The sequence below is a fragment of the Cebus imitator genome, unplaced genomic scaffold (assembly GCF_001604975.1).
Source record: "Cebus imitator isolate Cc_AM_T3 unplaced genomic scaffold, Cebus_imitator-1.0 Scaffold149, whole genome shotgun sequence".
Taxonomy (NCBI): Eukaryota; Metazoa; Chordata; class Mammalia; order Primates; family Cebidae; genus Cebus; species Cebus imitator.
This window is the reverse complement of record NW_016107464.1, coordinates 2,163,589-2,188,806: the sequence shown is the minus strand read 5'-3', so window position 1 is coordinate 2,188,806 and position 25,218 is coordinate 2,163,589. Positions and strand designations below refer to the sequence as shown.

Below are 25,218 nucleotides of genomic sequence, written 5' to 3'. Positions count from 1 at the left end.
GAAAGAGAAGGAATCCCAAATGGACAAAAGATCTTTTCTGGCCCTCAGAAAAAATGGGAGCTCAAAACAGAAGTTACATTCTTGTGATATTTCTTGCATACCTGAGATATGTACCTGCTATTACAACTTCCTGGGACCTTGGCTTCCTTCTGTGTTGGGTGTGGGTGTCATAAGGAAAGTCTGTCTCACTGGTTTAAATCATCTCAGTGTACGTACACACACACACACACACCTCTCAGCTACTGCAGACTGGGCTCAATAGGAATTGGGGAATAGGCATTAGAAAGTGTTTAGAAATGAACGCAGGGGCCAGATGAGAGGGATGAGACTACATATGGTGTGACAAAAGTCTCCAGCAGTAGCTCCCAGCAGCTCACTCAGGCCAGGCTCCCATCAGCCCTGCTGATTCTCTGAAGGTCCCTCTTTTCCCCCGTCCCCACATTGCTGACCCCAGGGGAAAAAAAGGCACAGAACCATTCTTCATTCATTGGAGACACACAGGCTCCACCTGTATCAACCGAGGATACCAGTCACCCAGCCAGCCCCAGTCCCAGCTCCATCCATCCTGCAATCTCTCCTCCCCAGCACAGCTCAGCCCAGATACTGCCTCTGGGAAGGAAGCCTGAAGCCAGAGTTGCTGAGCCTCTCAGAAAATCTGGAAATTTGATTTCCCCAAGATGGACTCCACTTCCTCTGGAATGATTCCATGTTCCTGACAGGACTTTGTCTCCCTAGGAAGGAATCCATGTCTCAGGAAGGCTCCACAGCCCGGAAAGGGCTCCACGCCTGCAGGAGGGACTCCTTAGTCCTGAGGGGCTCTGCGTCTGCTTAGGCTCCAGTCCTTAAGAAGCATTCCATGAAGCAAGGGGACTCCAGGCCCTCAGGAAGTTGTCCATGTCCTGGGAAGGGCTCCAGTTACCTGGAAGACTTCTGTGTCCTTGAGAAAGACTCCATGTCCTCAAGAAATATAGCCTGTCTTTTTCTTAGAGGGCTCCATGCCCCCAAGAAGAACTCTAAAAAGTGTTCACATCCCCCCAGGGCCAGGTCCAAAGCCCCTCTCAGCTGGCACAGATGCTGCTGACAGTGGCCCCTCCTGGGCCCACAAGGCCAAGCTCCTCCTGCTCGTTGATGCATAGCTGGTAACCACAGCCCCGGGCCCGGGCTCCAGACGGGACCCGGTGGTCAGTCTTGGCACGAGGGGGCAGCAGGAAGCCCACACTGCCCGCAATGAGCATATGCCAAATGCTGTGAATGTAGAAGTAGTTGTCCCGGGTCTCCACAAAAGCATAAAGCAGGATGGCGCTGCCTGCAATGAGGCTGCCCGGGCACAAGTAGAAAAGCCAGCGGCGCCATGTGGGTGGGTAGCAGTGCCGGCGGCGGACGCTGCGTACTGTCTAGGGGAGACAGAGAAGTGGGGCTCAGGAATGCCAAGCCCTGTAACCCAAGCCAGAGCTGGTCACTCTCAGGTTTCCTCTGAGCCCTGGTTGTAACCTAAAGACACCTGCCAAGACTGGAGTGGACACTGCCAGCAGCAGGTGATGATGACAGAGCCAAGCCCACCTTAAACTGAGGACCAGATACCTGGGGCCCAGCGCCCAAGTCCTGCTGGAACCCTCCCCCCACATTCCTCCTCACCCTTACCCAGGCTGTGGCCAAGATCCCCAGGGCAAAGAGACTGGGTCCAAGCAGGTTCCAGAGTCCGTGTCGGTCAAGCTGCAGAGCCATGGACAGCAGCATAGCGCCCAGCAAATACAGCACCTAGAGAAAGAGGACTCCAGGGCTGGGCTAGGGCCAGGTGACAGACATCAGTCCAGGGGCTGGGTCAGAATGACGAGAGGCACTTGGACGTGCCCCCAGGGAGAGGTCAGGAGTGGATTTCAACTAGACCTGGCCATGGTTGTGCCCCAGGGCCCACTCTGGACTGACCTGCTTGACCACGGGCTGTAAACGAGCCATGGCAATGACAGTGACCCACACGGACATTAAGGAGCCCAGGAAATCACAGAACTGCAGCACATCGTAGTCCATGATGCAGAAAACCACGATGCCTGGCTGGTCACAGGCATGATAGAACTGAAGGAAGAAATGACAGGCATTGAAAGAACTTGAGGCAGAGGTCCAGGTCTACAAAACTGGAGGAGGTAGGCCCAAGCAGGACGGCACTGCTGCTTGGTGTGCTGCTGTCAGAGGAGCAGAAGTGAGAGGTCACAAGTGAGATCTGGGGAATACCTGACTCCCCAAATCCTGAGAAGAACATGGTAGGGAGGTCCAGTCTGTTTCATAATATGTATCTGACAGCACTGACCCTGGTCCTGACTTTGCTAATCTTCGTGCTTCTGGAAGGTACTGTGGAGAGTGCCCTGCCGGGGGTTCAGATATCTTCAAGCTGAGGCCAATCCTGTCCCTGTCTCCTCATGCTCATGATCATGCCTATATCATGCCTATATCAGCACCATGGATCCCACCTATAATCCCCATCCCTGGCCCAATCTCTGGACTAACTCAGAGCCCAAATCTCTCTGCTATGTCCCAGTTTCCCGATAGCTCAGACTCTGAGCTGGGCTTCACTTTCAGGACTTCCACCAACTGGCCCTCTTCATCCCCTCCCAACCAATGTAGGGAGTGTGTGGCAGTTAAGAAAAAAGTCAGTCTCTAAGGCCATGGAGGGAAGCATGGCACTTCACACCATGGGGAATAAAATGTAGAGGGGACACTGTCCACCCATCTCATACTCTGGAGAACATAGTGAAAAGTGGGCTACTGAGGAGGTTCAAAGGGGATGGCAGGGAACAGAAATGGAATTGGATCAAACTCGACTGGGCATCCTAATTCAGGAACCAACCAAAGTCTGCCATTAGCTCCCTTGTCTGTGGTCCCAACTCATGTCCAGACCCTCTGGACAATGCCATGGCTTCCAGCATCCTGTGTTCCCTTATTTGTGAAAAAAGTTTTCTAGGGATAACTGTTTATTGGCAGAGATGCCACCCAAAGAACTGGAAAACATATTCCAAAGATGTCATCCATGTAGGGTTAGCTGCATAAATTACTTCAACAGACAAATTTGGAAAGGGGGAAGCCAGGATCTCAGAAAAAGAAAACAAAATGAAGAAGAAAACCTGGGATATGATGGCATTGGAAAAATTTGGGTTTGATTCCTTTAAATTTTAAGCTGCAAGACTCAGACTTGTATATCTATCTTCTTTCTTTTGCTTCACTTTGGAGGTAAAGAATTTTGTTCCTGTAAGAAGAGACTGCCTTAGGATGAACATGTTTTAAGTGGGTGTTCCAGGCTTTCGAAAGGGCTTGTTATTTTGGGGACATGGTTCCCTTTTAATATATTGTTACACTGAAAAAGTGAGTCCTCACTGGGATACTTTCAGAGGCTCTTCATGTAGGTCCATATCAACGTTGGAATTAATTTTTTAAGATTGGGTGCAGTGGCTCACGCCTGTTAATCCCAGCACTTTGGGAGGATGAGGTGGGCAGATCACCTGAGCCCCGGAATTCGACACTAGCCTAGGCAACATGGTGAAACCCCCATCTCTACAAAAAATTCAAGAACTAGCTGGGCATGATGGTGTGTGCCTGTAATCCTAGCTACCTGGTGGGGAGCACAGGGTTGGGGGGTGCAGAAGGGGCTGAGGTGGGAGGATTGAGCCCAGAAGGTCAAGACTGCAGTGAGCTGTGATCACACCACTGTACTCCACCTGGGTGATAGAACGAGACTCTCAAAAATAAATAAAAATGGTTAAGTAATTAATGTTTGAATGTCCTTAAGAGATTTTTTTTTTCAACTATTTATCTCATATGTGCTGATTCACTGGGAGTTAATTTAGTTCCTAAACAAATCAATATCTTGGTCTTTTTCTATTTTAGCTATAGGACATTGATTATTCTCTGACCAGACATAAGTACTATAGGCCACTAAGTTACCCAATACTGTTTTATGACTTGGATTTGATTTTAAAGGACTAATTTTACATCCAGGCTCCATATGCTTCACTTTCAAGTATATAGAAAGAAATGCCCACAAGTTTCTGGAAGAGGGATTTGTACTAAATTTCAGATAAAGGTGGATATGTATCAGCAGAGGAAAAAAAGCAAAGCTGAATCACTATGCACTGAAGACACATCCAGGGGAATAATTGAGGGCTTTTCCTAGGAATTTGTCTGCACTAAAAGAAGAACAAAGAAAAATGGAGATGTCTCCAGAGTGGAGAGGATTTGAAGAAATCATCTAATACTTTACAACTGACTATTTTCCAGGTATACTAAAAGGTCAAAGAGATTGTTTAAAGTTGTGAACAATCCATAGGGGTAGAGTTAAATTAAAATTGTAGTGAGGGAATTAGTCCACCAAAAATTGTGGACTAATTTTTAGATTGGCATTCCTTTTGTCAACAGTAATAAAAAGTAGAAGTGACACAGAAAAATCAGGGAATTTGAGAAAAAAATTTAGACTACAAACTGGCTTCTATTAATATAATTCTAATCTAAGTTGACAACTTTCTCAGCTTTGGACATTATTTATGACGGAATGTAGGGAAATTATCCTAAAATTATTTTTTTCTGTGGAATTTTACATTTTTATAACAGTGAATCTAATGCTCCAAAATGGGCTATCCAGGCACTGCAGAATGTAGACTATAAATGCAAACATAGTTAATCCATGCCAAGATTGGGATATAATGACTTGCTGTTACTCCCTTATTTCCTGTTTTCTTTTTCTTTTGGAAACAGTTATGGGATTTTGCCAAGGGACACTGAGAATGACCTGGGATGGTCCAAGGGACATAAGGGGTAATGAGAAGGTGGGCTTGCAGCCAGGATGTTGGCAATCAGCAAGGACACCTGCACGGCCCCAGAATGCCAGCTGTGTCTGGGTCTTCTGGGATCTGATTATAAGGATTCAAGTAGCACTGTGCCAGATACACAGCTTGAACAGTATGGCTTCAAGCTGCACAACTAAAATGTCTGATATCTTTGCCCTGATGGTTTCTTATATTTGGCCTGGTTGTATTTTCCGATCTTTTGATTGGCTCTTCTCTTTTAAGAATTTGGCGAGAACTACTACACTAAAGCCATGTTTTTTTTTCTACATACTCCGGGAGAAACTGAAGTCAGGTTAAAAGCGTATCATTGCATGCTAACTGCCCTGGTGCGAGGGCAGCAATACAGTTCATCTGTTACATGTGAGGGATCTGGAGTCAGGCCCACCCAGATTCTAAGGTAGATCCACCATCTACCTCAGGCAAAATATTTTACTTTCCCTTATCTATGAAAAAAGGATGACAAAAATAACAGCATGTATCAATTATTACAGTGCCTTTGTAAGGATTAAATTAGCAGTATCTGAAACACAGCACATATTCAGTATATGTCATTTTGTTGTAATCATTATCTGAATTGTTTGCCTATATAAAAAACCAAGTCCTAAGTTTGTTGCCTGTTTTTGTTTTTTCAAAACATATTTACATCTGTAAACTCCTGAACTATAAACCTACTGGCTGCTCCTATGTCCCAGATAAGAATGGATTACTACTCCCAAGTGTAGACTGTCATGGACTATTTGAAGATAAGGAAGATGACTGTCATCTCCTGTCCTAGCACTGACAACTGAAATTTGACCAATGGGTCCTTAAACGGACACTACTGCAGAATGAAATAAGTCTAAGTAAAAGAATGGCAAGGAGGGACCACAGGGAACTTGCAGGGAAGAGAGGAAACAGAGCTTGATGTTCTGACCCATGTGGAAAAGAACAGGAGTTAGAGCAGGACTTGAAGCAGCACCTCAAAGCCAGTAGCTTTTCCTTACTGCCTTAAGAAAGTGGGAGCTTTTCATGTGGTGCCAGGCACTTGAGGCTCTCCCACTGCTCCTGCTACAGGTTGATTGCCACTATATCCAGATAAGGAAGAGTCATCTAGCACTGAACACTCTGGAGCCAATAAGGATGTTTGTGTCAAATCCAGAGAGTGAATATGCTCTCCCTACATACACGCTCCTGACACACTTAGGTATGCTTACTAATTATGAATCACATTCGATCTGCATGTAGCGAGAGTGGGCTGGTGGAACAGCTGTTGCTGGAGGATTTGGTGAGCCACAGTAGAAAGGGCATCTGGCAATACAAAAGAGAAGCAGTGTCTAATATAAAAATAGAATGAGGCACTGTGGGAGCAGGCCTAAAAAGGGGCCAATCAAGCAAAACTGGAGTATGTGCTTCTCACCTAGCTTAAAGGGCCAAGATCTCACTCTCTGCAGCCTGGTTGCAGCCTATTCTTCCTCATCTCTAGATGAATCTCCAGGAGGACCCAACCGTTCAGTTTCAGCACACTTTCCCTTGTTTTCTCCCAGACGATAGGTATGATTTTTCTAATTTAGACGTATGTCTGACCTAGTAATGCTGGACGCCAGGAAGGCCTGTCTTAGTTTCTCTGATATCTTTGTTACCAAGGCCTGAGGAGAGTCTGAAACCATTTAAGAGTTTTTGCAATGCTCACATGCATGTCACATGGTGCCAAGAGCCTAGACATGCGTTGAAAAGATTCCTAGATGCGACACTTTAGGGGTAAAAAGCAGACAAAAGTCTACTTGGGGGTTATGTCACATTAGCAGACTCACTTCTCTACCTTTCCTTATAGTCTCCGGACGCTTGCTTACAACATGAACTTTTCTGGTTATGGAGGAGTGGGGAAAACACAAGAAAGGTTGTGGAGATTCTGCAATGGTAATGGAAAGGTTTAAACTATATTAATCTTCATCAAAATGCACTCCTTTGAGCTGGGATGTGATACAATACTGCCACTTCGGACAATGCCTCAGGACATAGTTGAGTCTGTAAAGCTTCTCAAGACTCTGAGAGTCAGATTGTCCTATAATACCCAATAGACATCCCCTCTCTTTCCAAAGTTCCCATGAGAAACCAAGGTGGCATGGTAACTGAATAGCGACACTATTTCAGACCACAGGAACAAACGTAACAACGTATAAGTCCCCAGTGCAATGGAGAAGGGGAGCTCACAGCTAGCCCTCACATCATGGAAGAATGTGGTGAAGATGAAGTCACTCCGTGCAGAGGTGTGGGGGTAAGTATAGATGTCCTGCCCCCATACATGGTGACTGTGTAGACACAAATCCATACTGTAGACCAGTTTCTTGGCCCATGTGTTGAGTAAAGGTGCCCTCAGGGTGGACAGAGTGTGGAAGAGCTGGAAGCCCACACTAACTATATTGAGTTGCAAACAGTTTTGTTCATTTACTCCAATGTGCCTTACAAAAATGACCATTTTCTATGCATGATAGGTTGGGAAGCACTGCTGTCTCTGCCTGTAGAAGACACAGTGAAGGCACAGACTTTCCCAAACCCTTGAAAAACCTGGTGGAAATATAGACTGTGACCCACCACCATGCACAAGCACCCAGTTGTAAGATGCAGACCCCACCGCATACCGTGGAGAAGAACATGGTGAAGGTGTAGACAGCAGCTTCCAGCACATATCGACTCCGAATGGCCAGGACCACAGGTGGCAGAAACATGAGGTTGCTCAGGCAGAGCAGGAGTGTGGACAGCAGCTGGAATCCATAGGTGAGCGCATCCGCACTGTCGGTGCAGCCCCAGCCTCTCCACCCTGCGGGTGCGGAGGGCACAGAGTGGAAGAGGACAGACAGCAGCCATGGGCCTACGCCACTGCCCGCGAAGGGTGGTCTCACCCCGGCTCTGACAAACCCGTCTTCAATACAGGCTGCGGGCTCCCCTACTCCCGCCGCCCGCTCACGGGCCCAGCAGGTCCACCATCGGTCCAGGCTGCCCCTCGAGCGCAGGAAGCCCACCGCCGCCCGCTCCCTCGCCAGCCTGCTCACCGGCCTTGCACTCGCAGGCCGCGTACAGGTAGTTGTGTGTGCGCAGCAGCTTGCACTGGCCGTAGGGCCCGCAGTCGTCCACGCACGGGGACAGGAAGGTGCGCATCCGCACCTCGGCCGTCGCGTTGCGGCACCGCACGAACCTGCGCACACACTCGCAGTTACCTGGGGCCCCGGGCCACCCCCACCCAGTCCGGGCCTAAGCCCCGGCCCCGCCCCGCCCCGCTCACCGAGGCCCCACCCCGCACAGGGAGCGGAGGGCCAGGAACCAGGTCCCCGTCTGCGGGAATGGGATTCGCAGCCTGGCCACCCTGGTGGTGGCACTGACGGAGAGGAGGAAGCCGGCCAGGGACTCTGAAGGGAGAAGGAAGGGGTCAGTGAGAGGAAGGAGGGATCAGGACCCAAGAACCCTCACCCACCTGCTCCCACTTCCTGGAACCCTAGAGCCTGTCATTCCTCCATTCCATCCCTCCCCACCTTCACCTCTGCCCGCCACCACCACCTCCAAACTGCAGCCTCCTCTCCTCCCCCATTCCTCACACCACCTTTGGAACAGGTCACTGCTGCATCCCCCAGGCTCAAGGGCACCTCGTGAGTCAAGCATCCAAACACTGTCACGTTTTCCTGGCGCACGGAGCTCTGGGGAGGGCAGGTATGGAGGTGAGGCCGTCACACCCTCCAGCTCCACCGACCGCCACCGTCAGAGTCCCACCCGTGTTAACCCACACCTTCCAAGGACAGCCCATTCCTCCCGGTGCTCTCGATGCCAGAGCTGCTCTCTCACCTCCGTTCTTAGAACTGAAAAACATCAGATCCTCCACAGCAGAAATCGTTCAAGGACTGATGAGATGGCAAAGCCCAATTCTGAATCTGTTCTTTGGGCAGAAGTGTTTCAATTCTGCCCAAGCAAGAGAGAACACCCTCTTTTTCAGTCCTATCTAGTTCACTAAGGGGAAGGAGGGCTGTTGCCAGTTACAGAAACTAGTTGTGGACGAAGGCAATTGTAAGATTTTCCATCATCTTCACCTGGACCCCAAGACAGGTAGAGTGTGAAGACACGCACTCCTCAGGTGTATTTATCCTAAGTACTGCCTGGTGGTAAAGGAATGCCCAAGAGATTAAATGTAGCAACCTGGCTGGGATTAAAAGAAACCAGATATCCGCAAGAGTAAATGTAAGGGGTTGTCTACAAGAATAAAGGTAACAGGATGCCATAAGCTCACCTCATTCAGGAAGGATTTGAGACAGCTTACATAAAATAGAATACAATAAATGCCTGAGGGAAACTTAAAAATCAGGATAGGAAAATAAATTCTGTCCCTAATGCAGACCATATATTTGATACTGATTTCCAAGCAAACAAAGCCAGGAAGTATGATGAGTTAACAGATTTGCAAGTACATAATATAAAAGCGAATCAGAGTCTCTAGAGAATCACAGCATCCAAAGGGGAAGTTCTGAGATAAGTTCTCATCAAAGCAGCACTGTGTGTTGTCATGCATCCTGTCCTCAGCCACAAGAGTGAGTTTCATACAACTTGCTTATATAACTTCCCTCAATGCAAGCCCAGGGCAATATGCCAAAGTATTATTCAGTGAAAGCCTTTCTAGGAGGGAGCCAAAGAAAAAGTATATGCAGTTCTCTGACCCAAATGTCCAGTTCTTGATCCAAGAGGAGAAAAAAAAAAAATCAAAATATTTGGAGGAAATACCTTTCAGAATAAACAGAACAGGCTGAGGTGGGTAGCACATGTCATAGATGCAGATGGGTGGAATGTAAACAGACGCTCATTAAAGTGAATGGATGGGAATACAGAGAGAGAAAGGGTGAGGGGCTGCAGGAGAGCTAGGTTTCTATTCTCAGGGCACTGAGGAAGAAAGAACAAGTATGGGCGAGGCTGTCCTCTAATTCAGGGTCTACAGTTTCAAGGTCGAATCAAGATCTCACTGTCACTGGCCAAAGGCATGGCAATAGCAAACACAAAATATACACAGTCTTAGCTAGAACAAAGAGAATTTGATTATGCAAATAAATATCTTCAGGCTGAATAAATGGCTCTGTCTGACTAGCAGGACCACTAGAAAGTTCTGAACTATCTCTCATAAAAAGCTACAACAAGCCACAGACCAGGCCTCAGGTTGGCTGATGGGAAAGTGGTCCCTGCCATTAGAGCTAGAGGATAGTAGATTTAAAAGGATCCCTGGCTAGGGGAACAGTATGTAAGTTATTGGATCAAAGCTAAGCTGAAGATATTCTCCAATGGCCTAACATAGGGCTCGCTCTCATCTCAGTCTTAATGCTGACAGTAATGACCAAGAAGTACAAAATGTTGGCTTTGCAAGTCTGTGAATTACAGAGTGGAAAAGGCCCAAGTTCCAAACCAATATTAGGCAATGCCTCAAGGATGGACATAAATTCTTCCATTCAGTTTCAAAAATTCACTGCAAAAATACAAGATGGGAACTGGCACCAAAATATACATGCCCCTTGATTACAACTAGATACACAAAGCAATTAATGTGGAAAAGAAGTGGGAGGACATATACCAAAAACAGTGGTGGGCCAGGCACAGTGGCTCACACTTATAATCCCAACATGTTGGGAAGCCAAGGCAGGCAGATAAGTTGAGTCCAGGAGTTTGAGACCAGCAACATGGTGAAACCCTGTCTCTACCAAAAATACAAAAAATTAGCTGGGTGTGGTGGCACACTCCTGTAATCCCAGCTACTCAGGAGGCTAAGACACAAGAATTGCTTGAACCCAGGAGGTGGAGGTTGCGCTGAGCTGAGATCACACCCCTGCACTCCAGCCTGGGCAACAAAGCAAGACCCTGTCTCAAAAAAAAAAAAGTTAAACAGTTGTGTTAGAGAGATATTTTCCCCAATTTTCCAAAGTTTTTATGTTATCCTATTACTCATATAATAAAAAAGTAAATGTATACAACTGGTTTGAAGAAAATACAAGGGAAGTAAAGGAAAAAGAGCCAGGGATCTCAGTTTACCACAGGCCCCATGTGACGCCATAGTATAATGCAGCTGCTGAGAAAGGTAACTCAATCTCAGGCTGACAAATGCAAGTCTTGTTACCTGGCACCTCGGTCAGATCACCTCAGGTCACTTATTTCAGAGATACAGTGACCACTAGAAGTATGACCAGGTGAGACAGTAAATGAAGGGGAGAGATCCAAATACCAGGACCCCTAAGACAATGAGGTTCTTCAGCTTTTGGGAGGTTGGAAGTAACATCTGAAGGGCTGTAAAAATAGGACCAGGATGTAATAAATCCATCATACTAACGTAAGATACTAATAATAGGGAAAACGTGAGAGGAGAGAGTGCATATGCAAGAACTTCATACTTTCTGCTCAACCTAAAACTGCTCTAAAAAATTAAGTCTATTGATTTTAAAAAAAAAGGACAGGACAGAGACAGATTTACTGAATATGGCTTCTGGATACAGCTTTTACTCACTGAATCCAAGATGAGTGGGTAAAAAATTCATAGAGACAGATTTTGATGGGATGTCAGGAATGCCTTTGGCAATCAGCGCTATCCAAACATGAACTGCATGGCCTTAAGAGGTGGTAAACTCCCCATCAAAGGAGATTTCCAAGAAAAGGTTAACAACTGCCATAGAGAAAGGCCAGTAATGAGCAGGAGGCAAGCCTACAAAACTGGGAAAACCCAGACACAGAGTTAAGCTGGTTGACCCGCCAATCTGAAGCAGAGTCAATACTCAGAACATGTTTGTTGACTAGAATTGGGCAGAGCCATGGTCCCTAATTGTCAGGATGGGTGGGAGCAACCTGAACAGGCTTCCTGGAGGAGGTAAAGACCCCAACACTCCTGACACCTTCCCCTTTAAGCTCCCAGGCAGAGCAACCTCCCCACTCTAAATAAAGAATACCGCATTGAGCTGGAGCTCCAGGCTGAGAACGCCTCCACTGTCCAGCACTGGCAACAGCCTCATGGCAAACACGGCTGGGCGCTCAGGGGGAAGGGCCACACTGGGGCCAAAGAAGATGTAGAAGTGGACGGAGAAGGTGTCCAGCTCGTTGCGCAGAGTTGGACGCACTGGCCAGCAGTGCTCGGGTGGGGATGTGGCCCCAGGCCCCTCCACAGTGGTTCCGAGGGATGGCGGCTCTGGGGGCAGTGGCTGGTTGCCCAGTGACTGGGGCATGTTCATGGCAGCTCCAGGGACCAGAGATCGGAGCAGACCAGGCTGTGGGCACTCTGTGGGCCAGAGGAAACCAGAGCTTAGGCCTGCAGCCCTTACAGTCCTGAACTTACTCATAAACATCTAAGCTAGACAGGATTTCACAAAGAGTGTGGAAGGATAAGAACTAGAATGCAATGTTCCTTGAGAGTGTGGGGCATCCAGGGTCATAGGCGTTTCCTAATGGTGACAGCTAACACAATGCCACATTGGAGGGAACCAAAGTCATCTATCCATCCCTAAAGGCAGTGAAGACACTATTGAAACAGATATCTAAGTATGACAGGCTGTCTGACTGACTCGCAAGGGCTTTGGCAAGGACAGTGTCCCAGAAGTCCTGGATGTCCCTGCCTACCCCAGGAAACTGAAAGATTACATCAAGGAAAGTAATGAGGTCCTTTAGTTGTCCCAAGTTAGGTATAAAAAAAATTATCTAAAGGCCTTCCAATAACTTGGAGCTCTAAGTGGGATGGCTTCAGGGAGCGTGAAGGAGCCTGGTGGGGAAGGGGAGGTTGTAGGGATGTGGCAGAGGGCCACTGAACACAGCCACCCAAGTCACTTCCCAGCCACGGATATCTGCACAGACTGGGACAGATGTGGGGTTCTGACCTTGCAACCGCACACACAGCTGGAAGCGGATGGTCCTACCAGGGCCCCGGGATGATGTTTCCACACGCACGTAGACCCAGTGCCCCCAGGGGGGCAGTGCCAGCTCCAGCTGGCATCCGGAGGCACCTCCACAGGCCACAGAGCTTGAGTTGTGCAGGGGTGGGGCTTTGGGACGCAGACGCAGTGACAGGGGGCAGGCAGATACCCCGCGGCCCCCCACACACGCCAGCTGCGCCGAAACCCTGTAAGTGAAGCTGGGCACAAAGACCCTGGGCAGAGGAGAGGCTTGGGGTAAGAAGGCACAAACAGAGGTGAGAGGAACACAGGGCAAGGGAAGTGCTAGGAAGGAGGGGGTATGGGGTAGGAAGGAGGCCTGTTCAGCTCTCCCCCTCTGTGCTGGGAGGGAGGCAGGGATTTCACCCAGGGACCAGGCAGGTTGGCAGAGAAGCCAAGAGAGAACCCTGCAGCCTGTTTGAGGCCAGAGAAGAGGGAAAGGACCAGGTATAAGGAGTCTTTGACTTACTTGTACAGGGCTGAGCGATTGTGCGGGGAGAGGATTTGCTCTGAGGGCCGGCCAGGAACCAGCACAGCGACGTCCAGCAAACGCCGGACAATCAGCTGCGGCTGAAGGAGGTACTGACACTCATCCTGGAGCCCCTAGGACAAAAGCAGGGGTGGTGGGAGAGGGAGACAGCAAGGGTGCAACTAAACCAAGGCAAACAGAACCTGTTGGGTGAGCCAGGGAGAAACCCCTGTCCTGGCCACCACTCCCAGGGCTCTAACCCAGGTCTCTCTAAGCTCTAGGTCCTACCTGCCTGAGCAATCATTTCTGGTCACCTCTGTCCCACCTCAGTGCAATGTCTGCTGGGATTCTCAGCATGGGCTGAGGTTTTGGGATTCAAACCCAGGCCCTCCTGACAATCAGGCTGGCTTGCCCTTCTCCCAGGCTAACCCCTCCTGCTGAGCATTCCAGGTCAGCCCAGCAGCACTGCAATCTCCAACCAGCCTATTCCCGGACGAGGCCCTCAGGAACTTAGAACACTGGCTCTTTTAGGCCAAGTGGGGTGGGGTGGAAAGCTCCTTCAAGGCCTCCAATCCAGCCCCCTCACCCTCCTTGTCACCAACTCAACCTTTAATTTCCTTTAATCCCCACCCTGTCCCTCTCCAACATGCTTATCCCGCCTCTGCTTTCATAGTCATTACGCACAAGTAATGAGCGGCCCTACACAGGTAATGAGTGCAGGGTCACTTATGACTTCCCAGGCAACCTCCAGACTATAAGCAGCTTGAGAACAGGAACACTGTCCTTTTGATTTTTGTTCCTCCAGACACAGGGCCTCATATAAAGTACACACCTCACAGATGAATGTTTGCTGAATTAATGAATCCAAAAATAAATCATCCCACCTAGGGAATCACTGACCTTGCTAAAGCCAAAGCCTGTCACCTTTGACTCCCCTGCTCCTACTCTGCTTTCAGGGGACCCACTGATCCGTCTGGTCCCTGGGCCTTAGACTGTGTTTCTTCTGCTGCTGAAGGAGATCAACCACATCTCCCCCAGCCTCTCTTCTGGAGAAAATCCCAGCTCCTTCTCTGTTAACAGTCCCCTGGCCCGCACAGCCTCATCACTCTCCAGTGAGCACAGTTTAATTTGTCGCAGTTCCTCTTGTATAGCACTTGCAGCTATATGAGCCCTACAAACCTCACAGTTCAGGGGAGGTGGGGGCTCCTAATTAGGCTTCTCTGACCTTTTGGACAAATGGCCTCATGCTGGCCCAATAAACCAGAGGCCACTACTCACTTAGGTGGTTAATCTGAGCAGGACATACCTTCAAACTTTGTTCTGGGACAAAAGTTCCAGGCCCTGACACACCACTGAGTTCCACAGCTCAGAATGAGCCAGCCAAGGCACTGACTTCCAGCAAAGCTGCAAAAGGCTGGAAGGACGTCTATGCCTTTTGCATCTCCAGTGTCTAGCACACCATCTGGCACATACTAGGTGCTAAAACAGCTGTTATAGAATGGGCGTCAAAAAGAGGGTCCCTTCAGAGAGCTCCTGAACCAACCTAGATGCTCAGGTTTGGTATCAAACCCTAAGAACCAAAGACTCACAAGTCATTGCATTGACCCCACCTCCTAAGGCAGGAATCACCACCACAATCATCTTGTAGTGAATGAGTCCCAAGGATGGGGGCTCATGCTCCAGTGGTGGCACATTTCCTAGCTAGACGGTCCAGGAAAGAAACACTTTGTTCCACATTTTAGAGTTTTGCTTGTGTTTGATTAAATGAAAGGATCAGTGGACATGACCTGTTAGGACATGTTCCTTCCTTCAACTGTGTGACATGCACATCCAGTTCCCCTTCCTTCACATGGAGGGAGTGTTCAGTCAGTGGAGCCCAGGGAAGATGCAGGGGACTGTCACCTAGTGATGGGGTCAGAGAAAGAGTATCAGAAATCAGATCCTCAAGAGCCGCCAGGGCAGACACCAGGTGAGAGAGTCCCAACTGAGCCAACAGACCAGAACATCAGCAGTCAGGGGAGGCTCAGGGCCCAGCCAAGGAAGCTCGAGAAACCAAGAGAGGCAAAAGTGAGATGTGGATGGGCTACAGGCTGAAAGATCCTGGAGTGGAAGGTATGGTAGGTGGATCCTAGAATCTCCTCATAAGTATGGGCTGGGTTTCTTCAGAAAGGCCTGAGCAGGGTGGCCAGTGCCAGGCTCTGAGTGGGGCTTGCAGACTGAAGATGCCCGAAGACACAGAGCCTTCTCTAGGGGAATAGCCCAGTGCACAGTTGAGCCCATGCCCACAGTCAGAAAGCACCAATCAGTGTAGAAGCAAATGAGTGCTGGACAAACTTCAGGGGGCAAGGCTGAAAGCAGGACGACCACTTAGGAGGCCACTGGGGTAGTCCTGGAGAAACTAGAGAGGCTGTGCTAGGAGTGGAAATGAAGAGCTGCAGTTGCATTCAGGGCATGCCTTAAAAGTAGAGTCAACAAGACTTTTTCTTTACAGATTGGTTGTGAGGAATAAAGAGAAAAGAAAAATCAAGCATTTGGGGCACTTAATCGGGGCTTGAGCAATGGGTGATGACAGTGCAATTTCCTGAGGAAGATCACAATGACTAGAGAAAGAAGCAGCGTGGACTGGCAGCAGTGAAATGGAAATTGAAGGGTTTTATACTTTTAGCTTTGCTTTGATTTGGTTTTATTAAATACCAAGTTTGAGACATTTCTTAGACATCCAACTGGGGATGTCAAGTAAGCAATGGGATATAAAGTCTGAGATTCGAAGAAATTAGGACTGGCTGAATACTCTTGGAAGCATTAACAGATAAATGATATTTTAAACTATTGTGCTGGAACACCAAGCAAGATAACAGAAAATTAGAAAAGAGGTTGGTCCCAGGACCAAGACTTGGGCCACTACAACCTGGAGATCAAGCAGAGAAGAGGCCAGGAGAGGAGCTAGAGGAGCAGGCAGTGGGCAGGGGGAAACCAGGACAGTTCCATAAAGTCATAGAGGCCAAGAAGGGAAGGTGTTTCCAAAAGGAAAGAGTAATATATAACTAGTTAACAGCCAGTTACTAGTTAACTCTGGGGAGGGGAATTGGAGACTGGAAGAAGGGAAGAGGAACACTTACTTTCCACTGTATGCCTTTTGTACCTTTTGAATGTCGTACCAGGTACATAGATGCCTATTTGAAATATAAAATAATTTAGGAGGAGGAGGAAAAGCAGAAGCACTATTAGCAGATTCTAACCACCTCAGCTGAAACACTGAGTGACGTGTGGTCCTAGTTGGTGGATTCAACAGAATCCTTTCTCCTGTACAATCAATTTCTTTACTGTCCTTGTAGTTGCTTTCATTATTTTACCAACTTTTTCAAATCTTAGACACAGGAAGAGGAAGTATTAGAAGAGAACCTGTTCTCTAGACATTTAGGAGTACTTTCCCCTTATGAGCCATTTAGGTGCCAAATGGTATCCACCAAATGCCAGCCCCTCAGAGCAGACTGGCAACTGGGCACCTTAGAATGAACACATGATCCAAGACAGGAAGGCAAGGAGATGGAGGCTGGGGACAAGACAGAAGTGGCTGGTAGGAAAAAGGGGACAAGGAAAGGAGGTAAAATGACATCATGTGCCAGGCTCTGCACTAGAGGCTAGGAATACATAGTGAATAACACAGACCCAGGATCTGGCAGAAGTGTGGGAACCAGAACGCACGAGAGCTCTTCTTTTTAAGTCGCTTCTTTTTTCACAACCTTTCAGGGCTCCCTATCATGCTCAGGATATAGTTCAAATGTCAAGGCCCTTCATGATCTGGCCTCTGCTCACCCCTCTACCTCCCTCACCACCCGACACCAGTCCACGCTGAACCACTTCAGTTCCCCCTTCTAAACTTCAGGCCATGCTACTCCCACCACCTGGAATGCCTTTCCCTGCCTTTTCAACCTCAGGCCTCACCACCGAACAGCTCCCAATACCACCTCCACCATGCTAGCAAGCTGAGTTAGCCATCTTCCCTTTATCCTCCTAAAACATCTTCTGTATCTACCGTGCATCTTATTTATCTCTGTGTCCCCAGCACACACCCAAGGCCTGGCACAAAGCAGGTACTAAAGGACTAAGGCTAAAGGGAGATCTGAGCTCATCCCCAAAGCTGAGAAGGGCCCTAGAAACAGCACTGCCTTTTTATCCCTGGGACCCTTCAGTTCCCACCAAAGGATATCCCTAAACCCACATAAATTCCTGTGTTTGTCAAGCTTCACAGGAAGCAAGCCAGAGTAGTAGGAGGAAACAAGTTGAGAAAATGGAGAAATGCTCTGGACAATGAACCCACAGGCTTGAATCCTGGAAATTAACCAGGATCTGGAGAGCTGAAGAACCCTTTGAGGACCATGTAAGAGTACAGAAAGTTAATCTAATTCTTAGAAGGACCAGACACAAGATCCTTGCCCCCATCAACCTCTCAAACATGCCTGACAGAAGCACTACATCTCTCATGGTGTCCAGACCCACTGCCGCTCATGGGCACAATGGGATGGTCCTCCGTCTAGCCTCACCACACACCTGGAGGAGCTCTGACCAGGGTTCCAGCTCGGTACCAAGTTCCGCAGGCCCCACCTCCTGTATCTAGACACAAATACACGTCAGGCCTAGTTCTGTTCTCACTACCCAGCTCCCCCTTGGTCTGGGCACTTGAATTACCCTTTAGGCTCTGAGCAGCTTTTCTCTACACTACTATTTCTATTCCCCATTCTCTCAATCTGGTAGCCATAAGCAATCCTGACCACTTCTAACTGGGCCTCAGCCCCTACAATCCCAGCCCAGGCCTAGGCCCCAGGTTCCTGCTCACCTAGAAACGTTTTTGGATAACTTGAGCCAGGCTTCAGGATTTTCCCTGTCAGTTCTTATAAAGTGGGTCAAGGATCAGAGTTGGGATAAGGGACATCCCTACTGGGATTTTGCCAAAGACCTACGAAGACATTCCTTCTAACAGAAGAACCCTCAGTTCTGATGAGGGTCAAGGCCTACCTAGAACCTAGAACCTTTTCCAAGCTAGCTCCCAGCATGCTGCCCTCCAGCAGGCTCGCAGGCCTTGATGGGGAGTTCTCTTGCACATCCACATCACTCTCAGGAAAAACGGCCCTGTCACTGAGGCCTAGCGACATTCAGCCCTACTTCCCATCTCTGACAACAGCACTGCCAGCACCCGTCCTTATGTGAGTCTCAGCTCATTCGAAGGCACTATTCACCCCATTTCTGAGTGCTAGAGTCCTGTTCTTTAAATCCTCACTCTGTTCTTGCTTGTTCCTTCTCCTTTAGCACAGGCCCCACGCACATGGCCATCCCACTCTGACAACAGGCAGCTGAGTACACTCCCTGCTTCTCCTCCAGTGAACAGGAGTAGGAGACCTGTCTGGCCTAATACATGAGAGTAGCAGGAAAACATTGTGGCATTTCCTTTCCCTCCAAACCAGAGAAGCATCCTGACCTTTGAACCTGCCCTTCAGTCTTTAAATACCTCTGTGAAATAAGTGCTTGGGTGGCTGATACTTGGAGAAAAGTGAGGCAAAGGCCAGGATAGACACCACTGCCCAATGCCTCCTTTTAGCAGGAAAGAGCTTCTCTTGTGGTCTTCTGAAGGGTGTAGGAAGCTGTCTGAAATTATGATAGAAGAGGGGTACATTCTCCCAGGTGGATTAGACTGGGCCATGGCCGAAGAAAGTCTTCAGGGCTATTGTCAATCAAGATGTAGAATAAAACCAGTTCTGGTGTGTGCTGCAGATTGGACCAGCCCATAGTTGGCTTCTGGTCACCTTGATTAACACTTGTGCCTTCCACTAGGAAGGGCACTACTCCCCTGTGCCAGAGCCTCTGACTCCAGACTCTCAACTTTTCCTTCAGCTTACCTGGACCCAGCATGTCCTCCTGAGGCTCCCAAGTTGCCTCCTGCAGATCATAGCTTCTGACCCACTGGGTGGCCTGCTGGCCTCTAGCCATGTCCCACCCCAGCCACCCTTGTGCTGCTGCCCACCCTGGCACAAGACTGGCATGCCTGTGGAGAGAATTCAGCAGAGATGAAGGGGCAGTTCCGGCCCCTCTGGCCCTGGGCAACATCAACCCACCTTGACAGAGATGTGGCCGTGGGCCTGGGGAAGGTGGGCAGCCAAGAACCAGTCCCCAGGTAAGGGGCTGCTGACGTTAAAGATGCCTGAGGTGCGGTTGGGCAGTGTCCAGCTGAGGGTCAGTGAGAAAACCCCAGGCACAGCTGTGTCCCCTGGGAAGTGTGTATGCAGGGGATTGATGACTGGGGGTGCCCCGGACCGGAAATACCTGGGAGACCAGAATTAGGAGAAAAGGAAAGCAGGCAATGGGGTGGAAGGCAGGAAATGGAAGAAAGAAAGAACTGTCACTCATCACCAGTAAAACAAGTAGATTCCCTATACTGACACATTCAACAAAGTGGTTCCAGGTCAGGGGCCAGGGGTGAGAGATCAGCTCAAGCACTTGCACAGTCATACAGTAGTCAGGAAGTGGTCATGTGACAGAGGTCATGGCCCTCACTCAGTCACACTTCAATGTTGGGGTCAGGGTCAGGAGGTCAGTTAAGAGATTCATAAAGTCACACTTTAGTCTGGAAAGCGGTCAGGGGTTGGAAGTGGGGTTGGGAAATTAATTCAGACACTCACACAGTCACACTTTGGTCTGGGCAGTGGTCCCCAAAGGTTCCCCCCTGCTCCTTGAAGATGATGAGGTTCCAAACAGCCAGGAACGTGTCCTCAGGAACATGGAAGTGGAAGAGCTCGGTGCTGGCAAAGGAGCGGAAAGGACTCAGCTTGCGGGGTGAGCAGGTGGAGTAATCAGTCAGGAAAAGGCCTCCTGGGAAGCAGGAGAGAAAAAGGAGCAGGGCAGGACAGAGGGTATTTCCATTAAGCAACAGGTATACCAGTCTTCCTCACCAATAGCATCAATTCCACAAATGCTCTCCTCTGAGCCAGGAACTGGGTTTCAGGCTGCAAATCTGAAACCTAGCCATCATCTGGTTTAATCCTTATGTTAATTTTATTAATAATTTTTAGAAAACCCTTCTTTTACAGATAAGAAAACTGAGGCTCAAACCTAGACCAAACTGAGGTTGCAAGCCTAGCTCTCTCTAAATCCAAAACTAAGACCCTTGCTTTGACTTCACAGCTGCCCCTCATTTAGGAGCCATTTTCTCCACTTACCAAGCCTAAAATAACAGACATGTGGAAGGGGTAGGGGTGTGTGTGTGTGTGTGTGTGTGTGTGTGTGTGTGTGTGTGTTTTGGCATGGGCTCATAAGCCACTGAGCAGGCTGGAACTCCACCTGTGGGGCTTGGGAGTCAGCATGGAACTGTGTAACTTCCTTGTTGATTTTCTTCCCTTTTCTGTTCCCCTGTGGTTAGAAGCAGTAAAAACCCTCAGCAGCCTCACAAGCACTGCCTGTATGCTGGCTCAGGGCAGGAGAGGGGAAGGGAAAGTGTGGTACAGCTGCCAGAGGCCTGCTTGGGTGGCAGAAGCAAGGACAGGAGCTGGCAGGCCACCATGAGAGTTCCCAGGAAAGGAGATTGTCAGGCCTCCCGGGTCAGAATGTGCAGCCAGTGGGCAGTGGCCAGGGGAAGTTTCCCCCAGAGGGAGGCCCAGTGAGGCAGTGAGTTGGTGACCCAGTGGATTTCAAGCCACTTGGGAATATTCAGAGCACGCCAGGTTGGGAGGTGGGAAGTGGTCATCCCGCATTAAAATGCTGATATACCTGATCATAATTATCAGGAGCAGAGCCAAGGTGAGTGGAAGTCGTGTCAGCAGCCAGCCAGGCAAGGGACTAGAATGGTTGTCACAGTAGAGGTAACCCAGTATCAGACAGGGGAAGAGGGTCCCAATGGCAGGCAAGGTCTCCCAAAGTAAACCTCTGGGGAATCTGACTGCTCTGGAGACTTTGGACCAGCCTGAGAAGTTCAAGAGGATACCTCCGGGACAGGTGAGAAGGTGGGGAACTCAGCAGCTTCAGGACAGATGGGGACTGGGGTAAGGACGACTCTGGAGGGGCATTTTCAGCCAAGCAGGAAATATTCTCAGAGCTTCCCTAGTCCAATCTCCCTCTCTGGAGATGGGAGAGATAACTCCAAAAATGAGGTGTTTTTGAAATAAGAAAGGGAAGGGGAGGTTGCTGAAGGAGGAGCACCGAACTGGAGCAACTCCAGGGGTCACCCCACAAAGCTGCCCTCCATAGCTGGGGGCCATTGGAGGCCGTGAACTAGTCTGTCCAGTTCAGACCACTCTCAGTCTCAACTGTCAGGAGGGAAAACTTGCCACCTCACAAGCTGAGCACTGCCCAGGAAGCCAGAGAGGCTACTAGTGAGCATTCAGAGAGTGACAGAGGTGCATCCAAGAGGGACAAAGGGAAATGCAACCAACTGATGGGGGAGACAGGTTTCCTAGGAATCCTGGCTGTGCTAAGTAGGAGGCAGAAAGCTAAGAGGTAAACAGCCTGGATACTACTGTTAGAAGAAATCGGAACTGTAGTGCGCCTTCTGCTACGGTTAGCAAAGGGCTGCTCCTCCTCAAAGCTGGTACCAGGGATGGGTCATCTGATCAGCCATTGCTACTGTTAGGAGAGATGTTGGTCAGTCCCTCGGTGCAGACCCTCAGAGCGCCAGTGGTGAAAAGCAGCTTAATGACCTTTGGGAAACATGGATAGACAAGCACAAAGATCTTTGTGATTCAAAGGACCACAATATGGCCTGGAGAACTGGGGAACTAGCTAAGCCATCCCCACAGTGGCCAGGGGCTACAGAGGTCAAAGAATAGGCTGGCGGGATAAAGGAATGAGCAGCAGCTGGGAATGCTGGGAAGAACCTGGAAGAAGTTCTGAGGGCAGATGCTTGAGAAAGGGTCCACAGCCCCATTCACTCCAAACTTTGGTTTGCAGTTTGAACAGGGCCTACCAGAGCTGTGTCCAGAGGGCGCATGAGTAAGGCCCTTACCAAGTTCAGATGAACCTGTTCTGGGTTTCCCAGTATTTCTATGATGAAGCTAGGGTAATTCCCACCATCACCCATACCACACATACACACCGCACACACACATAGGCTGAGGTTGGCCCTCCTAGTGATAGCATTATGTAGAATAAAAGCTCATTTTTTTTTAATAGCAAGCATGTGTTGCTCCTTAACTAAGCCCAAGGAAAAGATCCAAGGATCAGTAGTGGGACCACTAGACCCAAGAAATAACTTCCATTCCTGAAACGAAATTGAAGCAAACGATAAGCAATATGCAGCCCTATGCTATGATGGTCCTATGACACTGCCAGCCTCTCCTCAGGCAAAATCCATCACCACCATTAGGTCACAGAGCACCCCGTACTTTGGTCCAAAATTGCCACGGCCCAAAATTGCCACGGCATTATTAATAGCACTAAATGCAGCCCTGCCTCCCTTTGGGCATACAGGCACTCTTTTCCAACTTCATTATAATTCTCCCCAAAGCACATGAATCTGCTTCTGGGCAACAGTGTTTTCATCCACAGCTTTCAGCTGTATATGTTCTGTGGCCATCAGTCACCCTGCTCCCCTTGCCAACCCAATGCTTGCTCAATGGGCTCATGAAGAAGCCAGGATGGCAGGGGATGGAAGCGAGGAACTTGGCTCAACAGCACAAATTCCCCCTCACCAAAACTGAAAACCTGACTGGCTACTGCCTCTGCCGAGTGCCCAACTTGCCAGCAATAGTAATCAACACTGAGTGCCTCCATGGCTCCTTCCTTCAAGGGGACTGGCTGGGGGTGGATGGATAACATATATTCGTTGTGGGAGGCACCCAACACTGCCCTCACCCTTGGAACTATCAACTGCTGAGAAAAGGTCCCCAGCCCCACTCACAGCTTCAGTGATCTGTCTATATGAGGAGCAGGCAGAGCTGAAGAAGAATGTACATGGGTCACAACATGTCCCCTCCCCTTCATACCATAACACAGACACTCAGAAGACACACTGGCTCACATGCACTCCACACACATGCATGTGTCTACACTCAACAACACACAAGCATGTACACATGCTGCCAGCCTTCCTACAGATCCCTCAGTTACACACATAAACACACAAGTGATCAGACATCTCTGCAGGGACTGTGACCTTTCACGTTTGTACACTGAACCAGGCCCCCAGAACTCACTGACACCCACACCCTCCACCCCCAACTGCTCTGTTGGCTGTTATTTCCAAAGACTCCATCAGGCACATCTCCATCTATCTAGAGTGACACCTATCAGAGGTGGCTATGGACTTGGGGCATGAAGACTACAATCATTTCATGATGGAGCCATCTTCATGGCACATCCCCTAGACCAGGACACCCCCTCCTCCTCTCACATTCCACCCATTAAAAAACTGGACCTCTCCCTCTCCTGTCCAAGTCACTTCCCCACCACAGGGTGGCCCTTGGCTGACGCCCGGCAAATAAAGAATAGTTTGTGGATAAAGCCCCCTTGTCGGCAGACAGGAGGCCAGAGGTTGTGCTTTGAGCCTTTCCCCACTTGGGTCTGTTTCTCTATTAGGTATACATTGCAGTGGAAAAAAAAAAAATACTAGTATGAGATAGGAATTAGGAAACTTTTTTTTCTAGCCCCAGCACTGCCATTCACAAGCTATCTGACTTTGGACAAACTGCTCCCTCCCTGAGCCTCAGTTTCCCCATCTGTAAAATGGCCTCCGAGTTTCAGCCCTGCTCTAAAAGTATCAGGAATTATTCCTAGGCAAATCAATCTTCTTTGGAACAAGAATCTTTACAAGAAGAAAACTCATTATAATGGCAACTAATCCATATTCATCTGTTTGCTACATATTATCTTTAAAACTCTTCTTCATGCTATTTGAATGCATCCCCAATATCTCAAAGGTTTAGGCTATATATTCCCACACGGCACTAGAGGCTTCTGATGTGGGCCTGTCTCTCCCCCATCAAACTTTGTAAGCAGGAGCAAAGCCCACAAGATTTCCCTGGAAAAGCAAGAGTCAAAGTGGGATCAGGATAGACACCAGAAAAAATCTTGGAGTCTCTGTCCTAAAAACTATAAGCCACCTGCTGAGCCTCAAACCCAATTAATTACCACTCTTTTGACCCTGCCAATCCCGCTGTTGTGTAAGACCTCTCTCCTATTTCTCCCACTTGCTCCCTAATGATCTAGTTCCCCAGGTCCCACCTCTCCTGAATCTCTCCAGCCCACCCCTCCCTGCCCGAACCCCATTCCTGTCTCAATCTTTCCTGCTTCTGCACTCACCAGCCCCTGGGCCAAGGACAGAGAACAGCAACAGCAGCAATAGGGCTGGCGGCAGCTGAAACCCAGACTTGAGTCTAGGCTGGGAGAGGGGCAGAGTATGAGAGATGGGGGGGACTAGCGGGAGAGACTTGGGTAAACACAGAGATGAGGGCAAAGGCTGAGATAATGGGTTGGGCTGGGCTGGACATTGGGGCTTGAACAAGGGCAGGGAGTGGGATGGAAGGAGGGGCTGTGACGGGGACTGCAGCAAGGACCCGGGTTGAGCCAGGGCCTTAAGCAAACACTGGGAATGGGGATGGGACAGGGCCTGGACTGGGATTTGTGACAGGGGGTGGAACAAGGGCCGAGGCCGGGATGGGGGCCAGGCCAGGGACAGGGATTGGATGGGGGTCCTGGACGGGGCCCCAGGCAGCGGTTGGGGCCGATTTGGGAAGCGGGGCGAGGGCGGGGCCGGGGGCCAAGGCGGGGATCGGGATAGGACGAGGGGCCGGGACAAGGGCTGGGCCATGGCCCGGGGCGGGGGCGGGGCCGGACAGGCCAGCGCGGGGCGCTCTCAGAGCTGACCCGCGGCTCCGCTCCCCACCCCCGGGGGGTGGCCTCCGGTGTCCTCGCGGGCCCAGGGCGGGGGCCGAAGACCTGGGTGGTAGTTCAGGCCTGAGCGACTCCGGGCTGCGCTGAACCGGCGATAACCAGGCCCAGCGGCGGCGGCCTCGGCTTGACGTCGGCG

General features: G+C 49.5%; 1 protein-coding gene across 9 annotated transcripts; it reads right to left on the bottom strand.

Moving 5' to 3' along the window:
- Positions 1-471: 471 nt before the first annotated feature.
- On the bottom strand, positions 472-25,217 carry TMEM8B (transmembrane protein 8B). Of its 9 annotated transcripts, none has more exons than XM_037743691.1 (14): positions 25,128-25,217; positions 24,492-24,570; positions 19,883-20,072; positions 19,319-19,526; positions 13,209-13,342; positions 12,686-12,954; positions 11,768-12,093; positions 8,407-8,500; positions 8,092-8,215; positions 7,862-8,004; positions 7,451-7,629; positions 1,927-2,073; positions 1,642-1,758; positions 472-1,394 (listed from the first exon to the last, which is right to left on the bottom strand). In XM_037743691.1, exons 7-14 carry the CDS (start codon positions 12,044-12,046, stop codon positions 1,059-1,061), a joined length of 1,419 nt encoding a protein of 472 aa, XP_037599619.1. In that variant the 5' UTR covers positions 12,047-12,093; positions 12,686-12,954; positions 13,209-13,342; positions 19,319-19,526; positions 19,883-20,072; positions 24,492-24,570; positions 25,128-25,217; the 3' UTR covers positions 472-1,058. The 9 variants fall into 9 exon arrangements, with proteins under 9 accessions (XP_037599619.1, XP_017398625.2, XP_017398628.1 ...); XM_017543139.1 differs by having other exon boundaries at positions 480-1,390; positions 25,056-25,217; XM_037743688.1 differs by having other exon boundaries at positions 480-1,390.
- Between the last annotated feature and the right edge of the window lies 1 nt (position 25,218).